The sequence below is a fragment of the Vipera ursinii genome (assembly GCF_947247035.1).
Source record: "Vipera ursinii genome assembly, chromosome: 1".
In the NCBI taxonomy this organism is placed as follows: Eukaryota; Metazoa; Chordata; class Lepidosauria; order Squamata; family Viperidae; genus Vipera; species Vipera ursinii.
The window spans coordinates 5218588-5240583 of record NC_139512.1 but is presented as its reverse complement, the minus strand read 5'-3'; the positions used below and the strand labels follow the sequence as shown (position 1 = coordinate 5240583).

General features: G+C 42.9%; 1 protein-coding gene across 9 annotated transcripts in view; it reads left to right on the top strand.

Annotated features, from left to right (window-relative positions):
- AP3D1 (adaptor related protein complex 3 subunit delta 1) overlaps positions 1-21996 on the top strand; it is a 65350-nt gene that overhangs the window by 33922 nt on the left and 9432 nt on the right. For 3 of the 9 annotated variants that reach the window (XR_014490845.1, XR_014490846.1, XM_083349555.1), the window contains 19 exons: positions 211-441; positions 590-821; positions 939-1084; positions 1299-1440; positions 1835-1906; positions 2022-2097; positions 4417-4616; positions 5940-6013; positions 6890-6913; positions 8007-8208; positions 10410-10472; positions 12577-12663; positions 12966-13103; positions 13401-13448; positions 13624-13813; positions 14888-14976; positions 17226-17311; positions 19531-19652; positions 20383-20462. Coding sequence is in view for 6 of the 9 variants with exons in the window: in XM_083349555.1 (XP_083205681.1) it covers positions 211-441; positions 590-821; positions 939-1084; positions 1299-1440; positions 1835-1906; positions 2022-2097; positions 4417-4616; positions 5940-6013; positions 6890-6913; positions 8007-8208; positions 10410-10472; positions 12577-12663; positions 12966-13103; positions 13401-13448; positions 13624-13813; positions 14888-14976; positions 17226-17311; positions 19531-19652; positions 20383-20462 (2302 nt within the window). In the remaining 3 variants the exon portion in view is untranslated. Of the gene's footprint in view, positions 1-210; positions 442-589; positions 822-938; positions 1085-1298; positions 1441-1834; positions 1907-2021; positions 2098-4416; positions 4617-5939; positions 6014-6889; positions 6914-8006; positions 8209-10409; positions 10473-12576; positions 12664-12965; positions 13104-13400; positions 13449-13623; positions 13833-14887; positions 14977-17225; positions 17312-18929; positions 19099-19530; positions 19653-20382; positions 20463-21996 lie in introns of those variants that run through there. The other 6 variants (XM_083349556.1, XM_083349559.1, XM_083349558.1 and 3 more) reach the window with 6 other exon arrangements.

Sequence of the window (21996 nt, the reverse complement as noted above, 5' to 3'; positions counted from 1 at the left end):
GCAAGCTGAGGAAGAAATTAACAAGCAGTAAGTAGAGTATTTGAGCGAGTAGAATCTGTAGGGATAATAGAGGTGTTAACATTGGAATTGTTGAAAGTTTCAGTGTATATGAAGTGTGCGTTTAATTTGCCGACAAGCCTCCTGTTTATAATAATAGTCTCCCCTTGGTTTCTCTGCTTGCACATTGGTACCTCTCCTTATTTGCTTCAGGTACATCAGCATCTTAGTGGAACTGACCCGGCTGGAAGGTACAAGGCACGGCCATCTCATTGCCTCCCAGATGTTAGACGTGGCAATCCGAGTGAAGGCCATCCGCAAGTTTGCTGTGTCCCAGATGGCCATGCTTCTAGACAACGCTCACTTGCTAGCCAGCAACACGCAGAGGAACGGGATCTGTGAGGTGCTGTACGCTGCAGCTTGGATATGTGGAGAATTCTCAGAGTAAGTGCTTTAGTTGTTTGAAAAGGAAGGGTTTTCAAGAGGCCAGGTTCTCTCTTATCCTTGATGCCTGAAGCCGTTCTTGTGACTCCCCTTTTCCTGTCCCGAACAAGAGGGAAAGAAACTCCCTAAGCTTTCCTCTTTACTTCAGACACCTTGAAGAACCCCAGCAGACTCTGGAAGCCATGCTACGGCCTAAAGTGACCACGCTTCCAGGCCACATCCAAGCAGTTTATGTCCAAAACATGGTGAAGCTTTATGCCTCGATTCTGCAGCAAAAAGAACAGGCTGAGGAGAAGGAAGTGGCCCTGGAGGCAACCCAGATGATGATTGACCGTCTGCCACAGTTTGTGCAGAGCGCGGATCTTGAAGTCCAGGAGAGAGTAAGAAAAATCAGGCTCTTTTTTTATTATTTTTTGCCAAGTTGGGTTTTTACCTTTGCATTTTGCTGAGTTTGGAATGAAATAAAATCCCCTTTCCTTTCTTTTCCTTTCCTTTAGGCTTCCTGCATCCTCCAGCTCATGAAGTACATCCAGAAGCTTCAGATCAAAGAGGTCCCTGTGGCTGAAGAGGTGACTGCCTTATTTGCCGGGGAGCTTAACCCAGTAGCACCTAAAGCTCAGAAGAAAGTTCCAGTCCCAGAAGGGTAAGGTGCTCTGCATTTTTTTCCATTAGTCTCCAACTCCGTAGCATAAGTAGCCTACACCCATCTCATAGCCACAGAGCTTACAAGAACCAGCAGATGATGTTTATGTGGGGTGGGGTGCTCGGCAACCTCTGTTTTAACAACAGGACAAAGATTAAAAGATCGGCTGCCATCTTCTCACATAACCTGAAACAGAGATTCGTTCCTTTCAAAGTTTGGATCTTGATGCTTGGATCAATGAGCCACCTTCAGACAGTGACTCTGAAGATGAAAAACCAAGGACCATATTCCACGACGAAGAGCAAAGGCATTCAAAGCAACGGCAGCCTGAAGTGGATGAGGAGGAGCTGGCCAGGGTAAGCTGGGGCAATTCCCGGGTACATAAGATGGCTGGAGGCAAGCTTCAAAGTTCATTGCATGGCTTCTTTCTTTTCTTTTTTTAAATGTCCTGAAGGACCCCCCAGGAACTTTGCGTGTGTGATTGCCAGGTTCTCACAACATTTCATTATTTTACAAGATTGTAATCATTTTTATTTGTTTTTTTTTAATGGGGAAATGCATCAAAATAGTTCTGGTCCTTTGATTGAGATACTGAGGCTGACTGATTGTATCTTGTTCAGTCTGTACCGGCTCTTTAACAGTGCAAGTGACTTTTCTATCTTAATCTGGGATTCTTAATCGTTATTCAAGTGGGAGAGGAAACGTATTTGAATTTCCTTATTTTTGTTTGTTTGGTTTTTTGTTTTAAAGCGTCGAGAAGTTAGGAAACAGGAGCAGGCAAACAATCCATTCTACATTAAAAGTTCTCCATCTCCACAAAAGGTAAGCAAGGCTTATTTGGGGGAATAAAATAGTGACTTTTAAGTGTTTGCATGCATGTGTTTGACTGCTGTGTCTGTACATTATTGCTAAATTCCTCTCCTTTTGCTTTCTTCAGAGATACCAGGATAGCCCTGGTGTTGAGCACATTCCTGTGGTTCAGATTGATCTGTCTGTTCCTTTAAAAGTTCCTGGTAAGAGAATTTTATGGTGAATTTCAGCATCATTGGCTCAGTATATCTCGTCTGTATTCATTGGTCAGACTTGAAGACCATTGTTTATATAATCATCATTCAAAATTAGGGAGATGTTAGGAAGCTTGGAGAAACCTCAAGGCTTTCAGAAGTTTGTTTTTTTTAAAGAAATCTGGTACAGAAATCTGAAAATCAGGTCACGGGGACTGAGCATAGTTAATAGAGAATTCTGGCTCCTTAGAGAAAGGCAGAAAAGTGGGCACAGATTCTGCTGTTTCTCTGTGAGAGTCAATCCCCAGCATTCTTGCCCTTTCCAGGCCTATTTATGTTTCTTGACACAAATGCACATGTGTGTGTGGTACATATACCTCAAGTGTATGACTTTCACTTAGGACCGAAACCATGATAGAATAAACAAATTTTAACCATTTTGCAGAAGGCATGGAAAGACAGTGCTGAATGTATTTCTGAAAGAAACACTTTCCCGAGTGAGGGGCCACTACAAAAAAGGCCACCAACCTGGATGGGCAAAATAAGTTTGGCCATAGTTGTGCCTGACATAACATGTATATCTCAACTCTAAAGTTCTGGCCACATAGAGTCTATTGCAGTAATCCAACGGTGTAATGTTCAAGGCATGAATTGCTGTGGTCAGGGCAATTCATGAACCTTCTGAATTTGGTCTGTGTTGGTTTTTTATCAGTAGTAATTTTTTTAAAAAATGTACTTTGGTTAAAAAGCATTTAATGTCCTGTGGAATATAATACAATAAACTGAAATTCTTAAAAACAGAGTGCAACATTTAAAACAGCAGTTCAAGGACTGCAGTATGTAACTGGTTAGCTAAATCAGTCAGTTTACATCCTGCTTTTCAGTCAAAACCTTCCCAACCAGCTTTAAAAATAGTAGTCCTCGACTTAGTGACTGTTTGAAGTTATGACCAACCAGAAAGGGGAACTTACAGTCCGAAATTCCAGTAATCGCCAATAACCCGCAGCTAAATTTATGGCTGTTTGCAGTATTCTCACAGTCATGTGACCACATTTAACAAAGCTTTTGCTGCAAGCCAGCAGTTCCGTTTTTTCAGCAAAACTGCACCAATAGCAAACCATGGATTTGCTTAATGACCACAGTGTTCATTTAACAACTGTCACAAAAAGCTCATAAAATCGATTCAGTCATGTAACTGTTAATACTTAAGACCGTAAAAGGCAGGATCCATTATAGTCGTAACTCAACAACTATCTGTAGTGTGACAGTCTCCATTCAGAATTTTAAAATCTAAAACAGCGGTCCCCAACCTTTATGGCTTGGTGGCCTGGTGGGGGGGGGAGAGGAACCGGCCCTCTCCTTGCACAAGTCCAGTTGCTTACACGCATCAGACCGTTGCTTGCTCAAGTCAAGCTGTGCACATGCGCCGGCCAGCCACTCGCAAAGCCCAGTTCCACGGCCTGGTAGAGTGCTGTTGCCTGGGGTTGGGGACCCCTGATCTAGAAGACATAATATGCCTTGGTGGAGCAGTGGGCTAATGCCTCCTTAAGTAACACCAGCTGCCTGCAATTAGTGCAGGTTCGCATCCCACCAGGCTCAAGGTTGACTCAGCCTTCCATCCTTCCGAGGTAGGTAAAATGAGGGCCCAGATTGTTGGGGGCAATTAAGCTGACTTTGTAATAATGCCGCTTGGGGGGAGTGTGAAAGCCCTAATAAGCAGGCATATACATAGAATGAAGGCTACTGCTAAGCTTGTAAGCCGCCCTGAGTCTTCGGAGAAGGGCAGGATATAAATGGAATTTTTTTTAAAAAAGGAGAAAAAGAGGAAGAGTGGGGAAAAGAAAAATAAGCAAGTTTGGACAATTCCAGGTTATAATCTTTATCACGGCTCTATATAATGAAATATTTCAAGTGACTTTATGAAATGACTGCCGATATGTGACAGTTGAGAGATCTCAACTTTTTCTTAGTGCTATGTCTGTGTTTCTCAACCTGGGCCGCTTTAAAATGTGTGGACTTCAACTCCCAGAATGGCTGGGGAATTCTGGGAGTTGAAGTCCACGCATCTTAAAGCGGCCCAGGTTGAGAAACACTGTCTTATGTAATTAGAAAGATTGCAGGTGAAAATGATACGGTGAGATATCTTCCCTTCTCTCTTGCAGGATGATCAGTGATGTGTCTGCTCATCATCCATTAGCAAAGTTTGTAGCTTGTTCACAATGTGTCACTTTTTCTTGGAATTTAAATCGGGTTCCTTTTGACCGCTTGTAGCCAGCCTCCATACAATCCCTTCTGGATGCTACTTTTCTCTCTTCCGGGTCTTGTCAGGTTTACCAGCATCTGACCAATATGTGAAGTTGGAAGAGGAGCGACGGCACCAACAGAAACTGGAGAAGGACAAGAAGAAAAAGAAGCAGAAGAAAGAGAAATGGGGCAAGAACCGTCGCCACAATTCCCTGCACACGGAGAGCGATGAGGATATTGCACCTGCCCAGCATGTGGATATTATCACAGAGGAGATGCCAGAAGTAAGTGCCGCAGGGCTTTAAGCCTTCCTTAAACCTCCATCCACCAGGCTAGAAACCAGGAGATTGAGAGAGCCAGTCCCATTTTAGGTATGAAAATAGGAGGAAAGGGTATTAGGTATATTCCTCGCCTTGAGTTATTTATAAAAATAATAAGGGCTGACAATAAAGGTTTATTATTATTATTATTATTATTAATAATAATAATAATAATAATAATAATAATAATAATAATAATAATAACTAAATGAAGGGCACTTTGGTTTACATTCCCGCTCCATTGTGTGACCCTAAAGCCAATTGCTAGGTCTGGGCCTAGCCCTGTGAATGGTGGCTATAATAAAGGATGAAGCACAGCCTCAAGTAGATAAAATTGCTCATTCTCTCTTTCTAAATACCCTTTTTTCCTTCTTTCTCTTACTCTCCTCGGGAAGAAATAACCTGCCACAGGTTCAGATTGACCAGTGTTAGGTTTTGAATGAGGCCTAAAGTTATTCAAAATTAACCTATCCTGTTTTTGATATATTTTACAAGGATGGCACAGCTTGTAGATGGATGTTTGTTTTTCAACAAAACAGGCTATTTCCCCAGCATTCATGTCTCCTTACCACCAAAGATGGTACTCAGCAAGTCGCGTACCAAAGAATGAGCAAATGTGAACTTCAGCCAACATGTGCTTTTTCCAGTGTAGCTTCCGTCAACAAAACTGCTTGATCAAAAGAGGGGAGGGGGGGTTATTGAAATGGGACTAATTGGTTTAGAACACCATCAACAGAATAAATCTAAAGCACCCTTGAGGAACAGGAACATATAATACTGTCAAATTTTGCCATTGTTGCACACACTCCAATTTTCGTCTCCCAATCTTGTACTTTTTATGTATCTTTATTGGTAGTTGGTTTGTGTGTGTGTGTTTTTGTTCTGATGTAAATTTTCTAATGATTTAGTAGGCAGGGAGAGACAGTATCTCAATTTCCCAGTGGTCATCTACATCTTTAAAATGAATAGTTTAGTAAAACTTTTACTAAATTACTCTAGGTCAGAGGTCCCCAACCTTTGGGGCACCGTGGACCAGTTACGTGGAGAGAGGCTTTTCCACGGACCGGAAGGGATGTGGTTTTGTGTGCTGCTTGCATCCTGCAGATGGGGTTTTCCTTGTTTGTGCAGACCGATACTGATCCTTGGACTGGGGGTTGGGGACCCTTGCTCTAGGTAACATAATAAAAGGCTTTGTCTATAAATCAAACAGGGATCACACTATCTTTTCCTTTGAGAATGGATACCTTTTATGTAAACTCATTTTCTGCCTCTTTTGCCTCTATTTAGAATGCTCTTCCCAGTGATGAGGATGACAAGGATCCAAATGATCCCTACAAGGCACTGGATATTGATTTAGATAAGTGAGTACAAATTTTGGCTCTTGCACAATCCTCTAAAATTCATGCCAAAATGTGGTGCCGACTGTGACAGAGAGCGGAATATATTGAATGCTGAACATGGTGTACTCACTATGCTTTACATACATTAAAGTAGACAAGCTAAAGATTTGGGCTTTGATTCATTCCTAAACGCCTGGTTTTACAAATTTAAATTACAGAATGGCAGCTTGAATGTTGTCTTGGCACATCTGAGAGCTGAATATGAAGATGCATTAAAGGAATTCAAGAGTGGTAATGGCACAGTGGTTAGAATGCAGTATTGCAAGCTGACTCTGCCCACTGCCAGGAGTTTAATCCTGACAGGCTCAAAGTTAACTCAACCTTCTGTCCTTCCAAGATCGGTAAAATGAAGGCCCAGATTGTTAGGGGCAATATGCTGACTCTGTAAACCGCTTAGAGAGGACTGTGAAGCATTGTAGGGTGGTATATAAATCTAAATGCTATTGCTGCTGCTATTAGGGCCTTCCAGAGGGAGGATTGCAGGCTTGGATCTTCCTTGTGCCATTAAAGAAGGAATGGAGAAACCTGCAGCTTTCCAGATGTTTCTAGATTGGATCTCTTCTGTCCCGAGCCTTAACCATGCTCCTTAGTCTTGATGGGAATTGGAGTTCAACTAACAGAGGGCAATTAGTTTCAGAATCTTACTATACAAGTTACCTAAATTTCAGATGGAGGCAAAAATGATGTTTGTGTTTGTTTTTCGACACTGTTCCAGGAGGCATGGTTGGAATCTCATAGAATTTTCTCTATTTTGCCGTTGGATGATTTCCATTCCCAGAAGTTGTCATATCCTATAGTCATGTTGTTTTTCTTTCTGTCTGTCTGTCTTATACACAGTCTGATTTCAGGGAGTTCTGGCAGGTAAGTTCCTTCTTTGACAGCGTTGGAAGGCTAATTGCTTCTGTTCAACACTGTAAAACACAACATGGTAAATGTCAGCTGTTTATGCAGAACAGTTTACCCCCAATCTTTAAACTTACACTGAATTTCTACATTTATAGTCTGGAATAAAACAGCCAGTCTATGATGATTAGTTGCACGACCACTGAATCCTATCGACAATCTTATTTAAGCTAAAGAATAGTGGCCCTGCCACTACATTTACACACGTTCCCAATCTTTGACCAGAGATTTGACAAAACTGATATTTTGAGAGAAGTGTTGGGCTTTACAGTGTGAGCTGTTCCTTTTCCTCTCCTCCTCCTCCCACTTCCTGTAAAATGAGATTCAAGATTCAAATTTTGTACCAAGGAGGAACCTCCAATTGCTTCAAGACGAATACAGCAAATTGCACAATTGATGGGAAGATTAAATTATGCATTTCAAGTGGGCGATACTTTTCTTTTCTCAATTGTTTTCCGCTTAATAAAGGCTGACAAACCTTTTCACAGAAGTTCTGTATTTGTCATTAACAGCAGAAATTCTGACCATGAGGAACCCAGGGATAGGGGGGCAATGAGTGAATTGTAATTCTGATCTGAAAAAGTTAAAAGTGAGCAAATAAAAAGTTTACTGTATTTGCATTAGGGAACATTTCCAAGCTTTCTGAATGCAGTGGAAAAAATAATCAGGACAGAAGCTGTGTTCTTCTTTTTCAGACCACACAACTCTAGATTTTAAATGATCCGAATTTTTAAAATGTTGCAGCTTTGCATCTGAGAAAATGCTACATGAAATTTTCTCAGTCTTCACTTTCTGGAATTTATTCCAGCGCCTAAAGAAATCGCTTGCTTTCATGCCGAAGAATTGTACGAATAGAATTCTAACAATTTTGTTCAATAAATGTCATTTAATTTCATGTGATCCTCTTTAGATTGTGTTCAATCATATTTCCATCATATGTAGTGGAACTAATTCACTTTGACATGCTGTGCTTGACCCTGAACTGCTATTGGAAGTGGGGATAGACATTTGGTGGGATTTCATTCAACCTCTTACCATCTTTTTTATTAAGGCCTTTAACGGACAGTGAGGCACTTCCTGTGCAGAGGCATCGAAACGCTGACAATCTTAAATCTCCTCAAGAAACGCAAGCTCCCCCGGTTGAAAAGAAAAGCAAGAAGCCAAAAAAGAAGGAAAAGAAACACAAAGAGAAAGAGAGGGAGAAAGAAAAAAGAAAAGAGCGAGAAAGGAAAACGGATGAAGATGACAAAAAGGTCCTTGCTTCTACCTACCATGTTATTTGCAATAGTAGAAGTCCAGTGAAGATTCTCAATAGGCATAGGTGCCCAAAAGGAGCAGTGAAATGTAGCCCATTTCAAAGATCCCGACATAATAAAAACTTATATATAGTATTTATAATATTTATGCATGTATTTGCAGTCATGCTCAAAATTGTTGGCACCCCAGAAATTTTTCCAGAAAATCAAGTATTTCTCACAGAAAAGTATTGCAGGAACACATGTTTTGCTATACACAGGTTTATTCCCTTTGTGTGTATTGGAACACAACAAAAAAAGGGAGGAAAAAAAGCAAATTGGACATAATGTCAAACAAAACTCCAAAAATGGGCCGGACAAAATTATTGGCACCCTTAACTTAATATTTGGTTGCACACCCTTTGGAAAACATAACTGAAATCAGTCGCTTCCTACAACCATCAATAAGCTTCTTACACCTCTCACCCGGAATTTTGGACCACTCTTCCTTTGCAAACTGCTCCAGGTCTCTCTTATTGGAAGGGCGCCTTTTCCCAACAGCAATTTTAAGATCTCTCCACAGGTGTTCAATGGGATTCAGATCTGGACTCATTGCTGGCCACTTCAGAACTCTCCAGCGCTTTCTTGCCATCCATTTCTGGGTGCTTTTTGACGTATGTTTGGGGTCATTGTCCTGCTGGAAGACCCAAGATCTCGGACGCAAACCCAGCTTTCTGACACTGGGCTTTACAGTGCGACCCAAAATCCTTTGGTAATGCTCAGATTTCATGATGCCCTGCACACATTCAAGGCACCCAGTGCCAGAGGCAGCAAAACAACCCCAAAACATCATTGAACCTCCACCACATTTCACTGTAGGTACTGTGTTCTTTTCTTTGTAGGCCTCATTTCGTTTTTGGTAAACAGTAGAATGATGTGCTTTATTAAAAAGCTCTATCTTGGTCTCATCTGTCCACAAGACGTTTTCCCAGAAGGATTTTGGCTTACTCAAGTACATTTTAGCAAACTGTAATCTTTTTTATGTCTCTGTGTCAGCAGTGGGGTCCTCCTGGGTCTCCTGCCATAGCGTTTCATTTCATTTAAATGTCGACGGATAGTTTGCGCTGACACTGATGCTCCCTGAGCCTGCAGGACATCTTGCATTCCTTTGGAACTTGTTTGGGGCTGCTTATCCACCATCCGGACTATCCTGCGTTGCAACCTTTCATCAATTTTTCTCTTCTGTCCACGACCAGGGAGATTCGCTACAGTGCCATGGGTTGCAAACTTCTTGATAATGTTGCACACTGTGGACAAAGGCAAATCTAGATCTCTGGAGATGGACTTGTAACCTTGAGATTGTTGATATTTGTCCACAATTTTGGTTCTCAAGTCGTCAGACAGTTCTCTTCTCCTCTTTCTGTTGTCCATGCTTAGTGCGGCACACACAGACACACAATGCAAAGACTAAGTGAACTTCTCTCCTTTTTATCTGCTTTCAGGTGTGATTTTTATATTGCCCACACCTGTTACTTGCCCAAGGTGAGTTTAAAGGAGCATCACATGCTTGAAACAATTTTGTTTACCCACAATTTTGAAAGGGTGCCAATAATTTTGTCCGGCCCATTTTTGGAGTTTTGTTTGACGTTATGTCCAATTTGCTTTTTTTCCTCCCTTTTTTTGTTGTTCCAATACACACGGAATAAACCTGTGTATAGCAAAACATGTGTTCCTGCAATACTTTTCTATGAGAAATACTTGATTTTCTGGAAAAATTTCTGGGGTGCCAACAATTTCAAGCATGACTGTATTATAAATATTCATAATGCAAATAAGGATGCTCGGATATTTCTGAACAGACATGGTATATTTGCAGATAGAACCAGAATTCTAGATTTGCATTTAAATTACTATACCTTGAAGTTCAAATGCATATAACCCAGTAGGTAAACATAAACTGACAGATAGTGGCAACCTTTGCACCTGTAACATTAAGAATAGCTTTAAGGAATACAGTCCTGGGGCACATAATGTTTATTCCAAACATAATGCGTATTCCAGATCACAGTGGCTGAGTTGATATCTCTTGCTATGCTCAGACAAAGCAAACAATATTATGCCTAGTGCAGTTTGTGAGCCTTATAGAAGAACATGTGCTTTGAGTGCTTGAAATTGTCCCATAACAATTGTCTATAATACTTTTTGGATGGTTGTTCCAGCCTCAAGACGTGGACCTGTGGCTTTCTGATACCCCACCCCCTGTCACGGCCATGGAGGCAAAGGTTAGTCTCTCCTTATAGAATGATCTAGAGGAGAAGGAGACAGGCAGAAACATTGGTTCCAGTTTGCCACGGGAAGAGAATCCAGGTGAACTGTAAATTATTAATGTACTGTGCCACAAAAAGATGATTCATGGCATCCTTCCCTTCCCTTCCCTTGCTATTTTGGATCCAAATTAAATGTGATGTTACATTAATCTTTGCATTTGATCTACAGATTTGTGGGGGTGGGGGGGAGCATCAGCAGCACTGTTCAGTGTTTTGATCTCGAAGAGTGCAGAGAAGTGAATTTCTTTTCCTTGTGATCTTAAGGGGGAAAAAACCACCTTCTTTAAAGCATCGTCTCCCTTAGGTGGAAGTATTCCATTTCCTGTGGGAGGTTCTACCCCCTCTTCCCCCTCCCTTCCCACAACAACGGCAACTTCAGAGGAAGTATCCCCTGCAGTAAAAAAAAAAACACCCAAAACACGGTGATTTCTTCCCCATACTTTTACATCGTTATTAACAGATGATGCTTTTGCATTTCCTGAAATGCAGGGGTGCGTGTATCTAGGTTGGGAGAGATTTTTTCCCCCCTGCCGTTCACTTATTTTCTCCAAGACTCATTACAACTGAGAGAAATCCCTGCCCATTGCACATGCTGATGACCTTTATCCTAAGGAGACCTGATTAACAGAAAAGGGGAGCAATCCAATAAGACAGCGTATCTTTTTCTCAACTCATAGTCGGAGTTGTGGCCATCGATTACAAACTGAGAACTATTAAGATATTCGTATAACTGGGACAGGCAACCCCTTTCTCAGTCAACGTGGGTTTTTTTACAGCCCTCCGAGTTCCCCGTGATTATACTACTGAATTTTGGAGATAAACTTTCAAATTATGAGAAGGTGTTTTTATTTATTTGGTGTTTCTTTTTTTCTTTTCTTTTTTTAACAAAACTAAGCAGTAAAAAAGGCCTAACATTTCTCCTTTAGTCAAAACACCAGAAAGCCAAATGCAAAAAAAAAAAAGATGGAAAATCTAGCCCTGCCTCTTTCACCTATGTCAGTGGTGGCGAACCTTTTAGAGACCAAGTGCCCAAACTGCAACCCAAAACCCACTTATTTATTGCTGGGTGCCAGGTGGGTGTGGCCCACTGGGTGGGCGTGGCCGTGATGGTCATGGAAGATTGCGTGGCCAAGGTGGATGCGGTCACCTCAATGTTGCTCGTGGGGCGGCACACCTGTAGGGGGTGGGCAGGGTTGGGGGAGCTCCAGGAGGTCTTGGGCAGGTGGGGTGGTAGGCAGGAGACTCAATCTGTGGGGTGAGGTGAGGCAGGGCGGGGGTGCCATTGCCATGGGGCAAGGCAAGGGCTGGGGCAGCTGCTGCCTGACACCATCGGCCCCCGCACACAGGCCAGCGAGCGCATGGGGGCCAACTGTGTCCGTCAGCAGCCACAGCCTGCCGGCCCCTCGACAGGTGTACTCTGGGGCTCTGCAGCCCGTCGCCAGCAGTTCAAAGAAGCTGCCTCTGAGATGGATGGTTGGCCAACAGCTGAGGAGGTGATGCAGTGGGTGGTGCCTGGGAAAAGGAGAGCATGCAAGGCCAGGAGGGACGGGATGGGGGGGATGGAAACCAGCCGTGCCGGGGTGCATTCAGCCACGTGGGAACTCGGCGAGTTAGCAGGCGGCTGGTTGAAGAGAGACGGTTGCCATCTCCAGGGCACAGTGAGCGTGCCCACAGAGAGGGCTCTGAGTGCCGCCTCTGGCACCCGTGCCATAGGTTCACCACCACTGACCTATGTCATTTTCATACACACACCTGCAGTGTCTGGCTACAAACAAGGTTGCCCTTTTCTGCCTTACAGCTTTAGGATGTGCTTTGAGTGGACTTGGTGACCCCATTAAGTGAGAGCAAAGATGGTGGCGTGGACTTTCAGTTGGTGGGCTCCTTTGCGTGGCCCATTTCCAAAGAGGCTTGGAGAATTAGGCTGACTACGTTTAGGACTTTGGACTAACATGAACAGGGAATCATAGCTGGATGACTTGACCCACAGATTTTCTGTGATGTTCCCAGATAGGGTCCCTTAAACCAAGCTGGCTTTTATTATCCCAGTTTCTTTCTTTAGCAGAGCCTGCCCGAAGTCAGTGTAGATCCAACGGAACCCGAAGAACCTAAAAAAGAGGAGGAACTTCAGGAAGAAGACGAAGGAAAGGTGAGTTGCCTAGAGAATTCCACTTTGCTGTATTTTGCCTGGGAACTGATGCCTCTCAGCTAGTCTCTGATAATGCCACCCTGCATCTTATCTCATCTGGGAATACTTTCATCCCGGTTTGAATCTGCTATCATTTCTGAGCTGTCTTTGATCAACGGGCAGAGGGCTAGGCCGGCTAGCATGAATTTTAGCAGCAGTTTCTGGCAGAAAAATGACTTGTCCAAGTCAAACAGCTTTCACTGATGAGCCAAGAGGCAGCCGAGGAACCAGGAAGCTGACTTTTGGGTTATGTGGACTTACAGAAATCCAAGCATAAAAAGAAGAAGCATAAGAAGGAGGAAAAATCCAAAGAGAAGAAGCCTTCAAAGCATCGTGACAGAGGGGATGAGCCGCAGACGGAATCCGTGCAGAACGGGACTCTGGAGGAAGAGCCACTGCCGGTGAGAAATTTGCTCAGTGCAGAGAGGTTGTAATCATTCGACAACTGAGACTCCAGAAGACCTGGCTCTGGCACGGCTCTGCAGCGGCTTTGCCCAGCAGGTGGTACTTTACGGACCTGTTTGGATACCAGTTCCCCCGTCCCCTGGTTGAGGTTATTGGGACCGTAATCAAGGATTATCTAGTTGTTAAGTTGAAGCCACCGTTCCACTGCTTTGCTGCATAGGTAGCTCCCGTTACACCATTCTTTCCTTTCCTTTTTCCTTGCCTTGATTTTTTCCTCTTTCCCTCTTTCCCAGCCTATGTCAAGCTATGGCCTTCTTGCTGAAAACCCGTACATTAAAATGGTGAGTAGTTCATGGTGTTTGTTTCCCCCCTCCCCCCCCAATTTTGGGTTTATCTTGATTTCTTTGAACTACCTACTGCGACTTGCTCTCGTCTTCCATAACCAGTTTTTAGCAACACCGGGGAGTTCCCGGTTTCTCTTGTGTCCCTCTCCCTTCCAATGATTCTTTTTTGCAGACCTACGATATCCAAGGGAACCTCCAGAACGATAGCCAGGTCACCGTTTCTGTGATCTTTGAGAATAAGAGCAGCAGTTTCCTGAAGAGCATGGAGCTGAATGTTTTGGACTCTCTGAATACTAAAATGCTGCGGCCGGAAGGATCCGCCATCCACGATGGGATACCTGTCCCTTTTCAGCTGCCTCCTGGTATGGCTTCTGCTTCCTGGTGAGAGGGGATGGGAGTGAGCTTCCCAAAGATGCCTTTGTAAAGAGTCTTGGAGGACAGGGCAAATCTCGCTATGAGTGCGTGTCACACTTACATCTGAGCCAAACCTTTGAAGTTTACCTTAATTTCCTAGGGCTGTGGTGGTGAACCTATGGCACGCGTGCCACCAGTGGGACGCAGGGCCCTCTCTGTGGGCACGCGGGCCGTCGCCCCAGTCCTGGGCCTTCAGCTGGGTTTTATAAAACGCTTTTGCTTTAGGCCCCCGCCACCGTGTGCAAAAAAAAAAGGTTCAATCAATTTCAACTCGTGGGGGAAAAAAGATCTCACAAAGTTGGAATTGACTGATTGAACTTTTTAGTCCCACCCATTCTGCCGTTACCACCGCAACCACACCCACCCAATGGGCCACGCCCACCCAGCACGCGACGATATATAAGTGGGTTTTGGGTTGCAGTTTGGGCACTCGGTCTCTAAAAGGTTCACCATCACTGTCCTAGGGCGACATAGCCTCTCCTTGTTTGTGTTTCAGTTTATGTGACTAATTTTTAAAAGTTGTGCATTCAGAATTGAATAGCTTCTTGCCATTGCCGGTCCATTTTCAGCCCAAGTAATCCCCAAAAGATGTTGGATGTCAGATCGTGCACACTATCTTTGTTAGAGTAGGACACCATTGACATATCTTGGGAAGAGTGCTTTTAATTAGTTTCCATAATACAGAGTATTTTCTAAAGGTGAATGAGTATCTGAGTTAAAATAAACAATGACAAACGCATTGGCACTACGGTGGTAGTTTTCTCTAGCTGTTCTCTGTCCTGCCTTTAGTACGTGTTAAAATAATGTTGATTGATTGATTGATATTGCTTATTGTTAAACTGCTAATGCTTTGTACTCTTTCATGGAGAAAATGGTTACATGTTTTAAAGATATCTGTGTGAGAAACAAGATTTTGAAATCATAATTCTCACTTCGGGGGGAGGGGGAGGATGTGTGTTTATATAAATCTAAGTAGATCCTGTTATCCTGTTTTAAACTTTTCTGTCTTTTCCCAAATTCAGGAGTCTCAAATGAAGCCCAGTTTGTGTTCACCCTGCAGACTATCGCCATGGCACAGAAACTAAAAGGGACCTTGTCATTTATAGTCAAAGTAAGAGCCTATTATCCTTTGCTAATGCTGGGAAAATATGAAAGGGATTAAAGACACATTAACACCAACTTTTTTTATTTCTCAAAGAGATGCCACTCACTAGTTAGCCTGAGTGCATTGTTTTTCATCCTCGCCTGATCCTTCTAAAGGAGTTGTAATAATCGGCTTGTTGGCTTCTTTGTCGTATTGCCAAATCAACATATTTTTAAACATGCTTTTCAGACAAACATAAATTTCAGAAATAGCTCACATCCATTGAACAGAAGGCACAGAGAAGTTTACAAATCTAAAAAGAAATTAATGCAAGACTCGGTGACCTATTGACCAGTACATTTTTTTAGACTTGGGCCTGTGGCTTTGCTTGCATAAAGGTGACGTGATACTCCGGAAGGCTTTGTTCCTCCAGTCAGTGACAGAAGCCAGACTCCTTGTCCATACAGGTAAGCCTCAACCTATGGCCACAATTGAGCCCGAATTTCCATTGCTAAGCAAGACAGTTGTTAAGTGAGTTTTGCCCCATTTTACGACATTTTATGCCCCCAGTTGTTGAATCGCTGCAGTTGTTAAGTTAGTAACAGAGTTATTAAGTGAATCTGGCCTCCCCATTGATTTTGCTTGTCAGAAGGTCACGAAAGGTGATCTCATGGCCCCAGGACGCTGCAGCCAATCACAAATGCACGCCAGTTGCCAGGCATCCGAATTTTGATCACGTGGCCATGGGGATGCTGCAATGGGCATTAAGTGTGAAAAATGGTCATAAATCACTTTGTTCAGTACCGTTGTAACTTCGAAGAGTCACTAAACGAATGGTTGTAAGTCGAGGACTACTTGTATTTGAACTTTGGGGCAACTGATAGATGGAGAGAAATATTTCCCTCAAGGAAGTAGCAAAGAAGAGGGAGTCACAAAGAAGAGGGAGTCAAGCTATTCTCCAAAGCACCTGAAAGCAGGACAAGAAGCAACGGATGGAAACTAGTCAAGGAGAGAAGCAACCTAGAACTAAGGAGAAACTTCCCGACAGTTAGAACAATTAACGAGTGGAACAACCTGCCTCCAGAGGTGGTGAATGCTCCAACACCGGAAGTTTTTAAGAAGAGACTGGACAGCCATTTGCCTGAAATGGTATAGGGTTTCCTGCCTGAGCAGGGGGTTGGACTCGATGACCTCCAAGGTCCCTTCCAACTTTACTATTATGATTATGATTAAATGAGCTCCCTGCAGCTATTTGTTCAGGCTTCCTCCTATTATAGCAACTCTCCCAGAAGAGTAGAACTATGTTCCCAAAGGATGTTGGAGATAAGCAAGCTTTAATATCCACATCTTAAAAGTTGCGATGGGCTGTCAGGGTCCTGAACGGGAAATAACTCATGATTGACTTGTGAGGCTGGTGTGTTGTGCAGTTAGCTCACATGGTGTAACAAGATGGTGGATTTGTTGTCACTGTGAGTTGTGGGGGGGGGGGAAACGAAGGGAGGCTGAACCAATCTCACTGTATACATGTTGTACTTTGATAATAAAGGTTCATTCATTCTCATTCAAGTTTGAAAAACACTGTTCTAGGCAGTGATGGAGGATGGAATTGGCTTTCTTGCTGCGTGTGAGGACAGAACCAGATCCAAACATTTAGCCTTACAGGTAGTCCTCGATTTACAACAGTTCATTTAGTAGCTATTTGAAGTTACAACAGCACTGAAGAACGTGACTGATGACCGTTGTTTTACACTTACCACTGTTACAGCATCCCCATGGTCATGTGATCAAAACTCAAGATGCTTGGCAACCGACTCATATTTATGACGGTTCCAGCATCCTGGGATCAAATAACCACCTTTTGTGATCTTCTGACAAGCCTGCTCGATAGGGAAGCCAGATTCACCTAACCACCATGTTACTAACTTAAGAACTCAAGTGATTCACTTAGCAAATGTGGCAAGAAAAGTCTTAAAATGGGGCAAAACTCACCTAACAAATGTCTCACTTAGCAACAAAAATTTTAGGCTCAATTGTGGTCATAAGTTAAGGACTACCTATATTAGGAAGATAAAATATCTGGGTTTTATCAAGAGGCAATTTGGCCTTGTTTGGGATAATGATGTATTTTAAAGCCTGTGTAACCTTTCGACCCCCTCCCCTTCCAAGGATCGGTTTGGGTTGGTGCTCTTTTAGGAATATTTAAACTAAGTCTCATCCACTTGTTGGACAGCTGGTTTTGGTCCTGTGATTTATCTCCATTTGTCATTATGCTGCAGGATGATGAAGGCTCAACACATGAAAAGTTAGACTTTAAGCTGTACTTCAGTTGTGCCTCTTACCTAATTACGACACCCTGTTACAGGTAGGTCACGTTACTTCCGGAAGAAAAGCAATTTGTTCTTCATTTGTTGAAAGAAATAATTACTGATGCTATTACCTTTAGGTCAGCATTGTTATTCTGGCAATGCTGTTGTTTTGACCTGATGAATTTCCAGCCAATATTCAGTGAGAATGTAAGAATGAATGAATGTACCATTGAGTAGGGGAAGACCGTTGTGTTACTTCAGTTACATGCACACAGACTTAATTACAGAGGTCCATGGCATAATTCCTATGAGTATTTATCACAGCCCAAAATTACCCCTACGCGTTCTTAAAATGAACACATTTCTTTTAAGAAGGGTCCACATCTCTTGAGCTTTGGGTAATTGCACAGAAAAATGCTGACATTTGTAAAACTTGCAAAAGCTTACCTTCTCATGCAGGATTTCAGAATGGAAAAGCTAAAAAATCTCATCAACTGTAGCAATCTAGAAAGATCTAGTACATTTAAGGGAAGAGTAATTAATGCCTGGCCATTAATGGAAAGCAACAGAGTGTGTCAATGTCTTCAGACACATTGTGGTTTTTGCAGAAAGTTTTGAAGAAAAAGCAGCAACATGCACGCATGCATGCTGGGAGATGTCCAAGTGTGCAAGGTAGAATCTTTTAGGAAATCTTGGAAGTGTTAAAAGTGTATGAAGAGAGGATGTTTCCCTTCACAGCATCCATCCCTGAGTTGGAATGGGACAATTCGCCATGGCCAACTTGCCAGTGCCATCTTGCTGTGGCCGTTGCAGCCTGGCCGTCTCACCACTGCCTTCTCACCATAGCCAACTCACTGTGGGACAATTCCACACGGGATAACCCAGTGCAATAAATATTACCTGCCGCTGTTTTCTTTGACATTATTTCCCTTGACAAAAATGGAAGCAATGTAGAAGAAACAGCGGTGGATAATATTTATCTATGTGGATTGTCCCACGGCAAGTTGGCCACAGCAAATTATCATGTGGCAAGTTGGCAATGGGAAGTTGGCCACAGTGTGATGACCCAGGCAAGTTGGCCACAGCAAGTTGTCCTAGAGACCCTCCCTGAATACTTAGTTGTATCCATGAGAACACCTCAGTGGGAAAATTAATGGAAATAGCTGGTTTTTGCATTAAAATTAGCATACACACAGGATGTGCAGAATTCAGAGTATAATATAATTAGGAAAAGATCAGATGATCACTGTTGAGTAATAAATTATTTGGGTGTAAAGCATAAAATACTATAGCAATTTCAGACAACTTGTGTTACAGCAGTGAGCCTGTAGAGTAGGGGTGTCAAGCTCACAGCGGTCACGTGACGTGTCGCGACGTATCACAGCTTTTTTGCCATTGCCGGCAATGGGGTGGTCACAGTTTCGATATGATGCATCCGGCCCACGGGCCGGCCGTTTGACACCCCTGCCGTAGATGAATAAATGGAGATAGCTGTCTGGGGGATTTTGCTGTCAGCCAAATGATAACACCTTTCACATTATTCCTTGGATCTGCTTTCTCTAATGTTCTCTAAAGAGCACAGTAAGGAGATGACTAGTAGAGGCAGCATCCCCAAAGACTGTAGGGAGGTGTGTAGTCCTCGGTGCTTTCTGAGCTCGGTTGTTTGCTTTGCAGATGTTTCCGTATGCAACTAGGTAACATCATCCAATCAGGCAATGTTTGCAAGCAAACAATCAACCCACAGAGCACCAAGGACCCCACAGCTCAACCCCGAGTTACGTATATTTTCTCCTATTTGAATTACAGAAAGTAAAAATGGACTGAGCTAGGAAAGAAGTTTTGAAATCCCCTCTAAGGCAGCATCAGACAGGTCAAGGTAGAAGTTAGCCATTCTGTAATTTCCAACTTCCCCTGCTGCTCATCTAAGCTTAATAATAATAATAATAAAGTTGGAAGGGACCTTGGAGGTCATCTAGTCCAACCCCCTGCTCAGGCAGGAAACCCTATACCATTTCAGACAAATGGCTGTCCAGTCCCTTCTTAAAAACTTCCAGTGTTGGAGCATTCACAGTTTCTGGAGGCAGGTTGTTCCACTGGTTAGTTGTTCTGACTGTCAGGAAGTTTCTCCTTAGTTCTAGGTTGCTTCTCTCTTTGGTCAGTTTCCATCCATTGCTTCTTGTCCTGCTTTCAGGTGCTTTGGAGAATAGCTTGACTCCCTCTTCTTTGTGGTAGCCCCTGAGATATTGGAACTTCTTCCTCTCTCTATTTTCCACAGTGATGCTTTCGCCAAGCTGTTGGAGTTGGGGGACCTGCATGCCAGCTCAATTAAAGTCGATGGCATCACCATCCCTTTCCATCACCTCCTGGCAAAAATTTGCTTCCACCACCATTTCTCTGGTGAGTTCCTGCTAAAAAGACTGCTTGCTCATATTCTAAACGTAATGGCAAATTGTTCTGGCTAGTTTGTAAATAAATAAATCCTAGAGAGGTATCTTGAGGTTTTAAAAAGGGCATAAAAACCATGCAAGCTTGCCGGAGGCTTCTTACTGTAACATTGGGGGTGTTGCTGTGCTAGTTTTGTCTCGTTATTAGGAGGAGAAATGTAATTGCTTCTGCTTCTCAAATGACTTTCCATGAGAAAACTGGTAATTAGGTAAGCCAGTAGCATCTCTTCTTACAGGAGATGCTTCACTGTAGCTGATTCGCTGCGCTGACTTGTCTCGATGCAATTACTTGCTGGGGCTCAGTAATTTTGCTGCATCTGCACCAATGTGATGTCATCAAAATCCAGGGATATGTGAGAATGATGTGCCCTGGGGGAAAAAATGGCTTGTTTCATTTCTGAGCAATGGAAGAGGAAAGCAGACACTTAAAAAGAGTGGAACAAATCCCAACTATCAATAAAAATAGTCAGATAAAGATGATTTTTGGCACTTGGGATTCTTCCCTCTTTCCATCATTTGTTACTTTTTCTGCTTGAAGTGACTGGCTAGTGATCTAGTTAGATCAGTGACTCATGCAGATTATGCATTCCTTAAAGCTGTACAATTCTCACTCTTTTTTTAATCTACAAGCCTTATTTGAGGGAGGGATGAAAACCCTCTAACCACTTTCTTTTTTCTTTCAGTTGTTGAACGTATGGGGGCCTGTGCATCCATGTATAGCCGTTCTATCCAGGGCCATCATGTCTGCCTACTCGTGAAAAAGGTGAATCCAAAAACAAAGCACAAAGCACTAAATTGTCCAACCGACACATGGTAGCATTAGCACACGTATCATCGGTCAGCTACAAATGCTGAAGCATAATAGGACACTGTCCCACTGTGCATATGATGCATTGCAGAAACCAGACATTTTAACACAGGCATTCAGTAGTAGGTAGTGACTTTTCTCACCTCCAGATGTTTTTTACTTCCTCAATAAAATCAAAATATCTTAAGTAGTCCTCACTTAATGACTCTAATTCAAAATGGCAACCCTCTCCCTAAGTGATGTGATCAGAAAGCAGAAAATCACATGACCACACCAACTTACAATGGAAGTTTTGGCACTTCCGGTTGCATTTGTTCAGCGAATCCCACACATGGGGATTTACGGGAGGCATCGCTTGACTGACTTGCAACCTTTTGCCAGCTTTCCCATTGACTTTGCTGGGCAGAAGGTGGCTATGTGGGTCGCAAAGTGTGATCTGCTCTCCCAGGTAAACCAAACAGGATACATGGTTAGACAGACAAATTGTACTTCATGGTGAGGCTACATTATCAGAATCTTGCAAGTCTGAAAGTACAAACTTCCCCCACCCCGCCATTTGAACAATTAGGACTAGTCCTTATTAAGATTCCCTTTTTGACCATTAGGCCACTGGGGGCTCCTGCTTCTCTTGGCTGATTGTTTCCCGGGCAGCATTTCTTCTCCTCTTTCCCTAAGGCCATTCATGACGTCACATAACCACAGGAAGCTGCACCCATCATAAAGGTGCTGAGGGTTGCTGAGCACCTGCGTCATGATCACAACTTCAAAGACTGGATGTAAATCCATTTTTCCCCAGCACCATCATAACTTTGAATGGCCCCTAAACAAATGGCCATTAAGTGAGGTCTACCTGCACTCCTAATAATAATGTCAACACTGCAAACATTGGATGTTTTTGCTTTGACAATATAAAGAGGCAGCCTTTTCCTTTAAATTGCTGTGCTCTTAGAATTAGATGATGGGGGGGGAGAAAGAATGTTTCCCCCAGTTGTTTTTAATAAGATAAGAAATGGCCCTTTACCCCTTCAAACTGACTGGAGAACGTGATTTATGACTGCTAATTGGAGGAGGGAACTCTGCCAGATATTAGGTGCTGAAGGGAGGGGAATTCAGATCTTGGCACCCACCATGCTGTGCCGAGGCTTTGTTTTCACGATTAAAGACTTTAAGATAAACAATGCCTGAAAGTTCTTTGAAGCCTTTTGTTAGTCAGAACCATGACAAATATTCTTAGTTAGAATTTCAGTATTAAATAATAAATCAGTTCCAACAGTTAATGCAAAAGAAATTGTTTAATTTTTTGGAATCGACACTAGATGTTGCTCTTATAATTATTCAGTATTTGCAATAATACTTACATCAGAGGTCCCCAACCTTTTGGGCACCAGGGACCGGTTCCGTGGAGAAAGGTTTTTCCACGGACCAGAGAGTGCGTGGTTTTATGTGCTGCCTGCATCCCACGGCTGGGGCTTCGCTTGTTTGTGCAGAC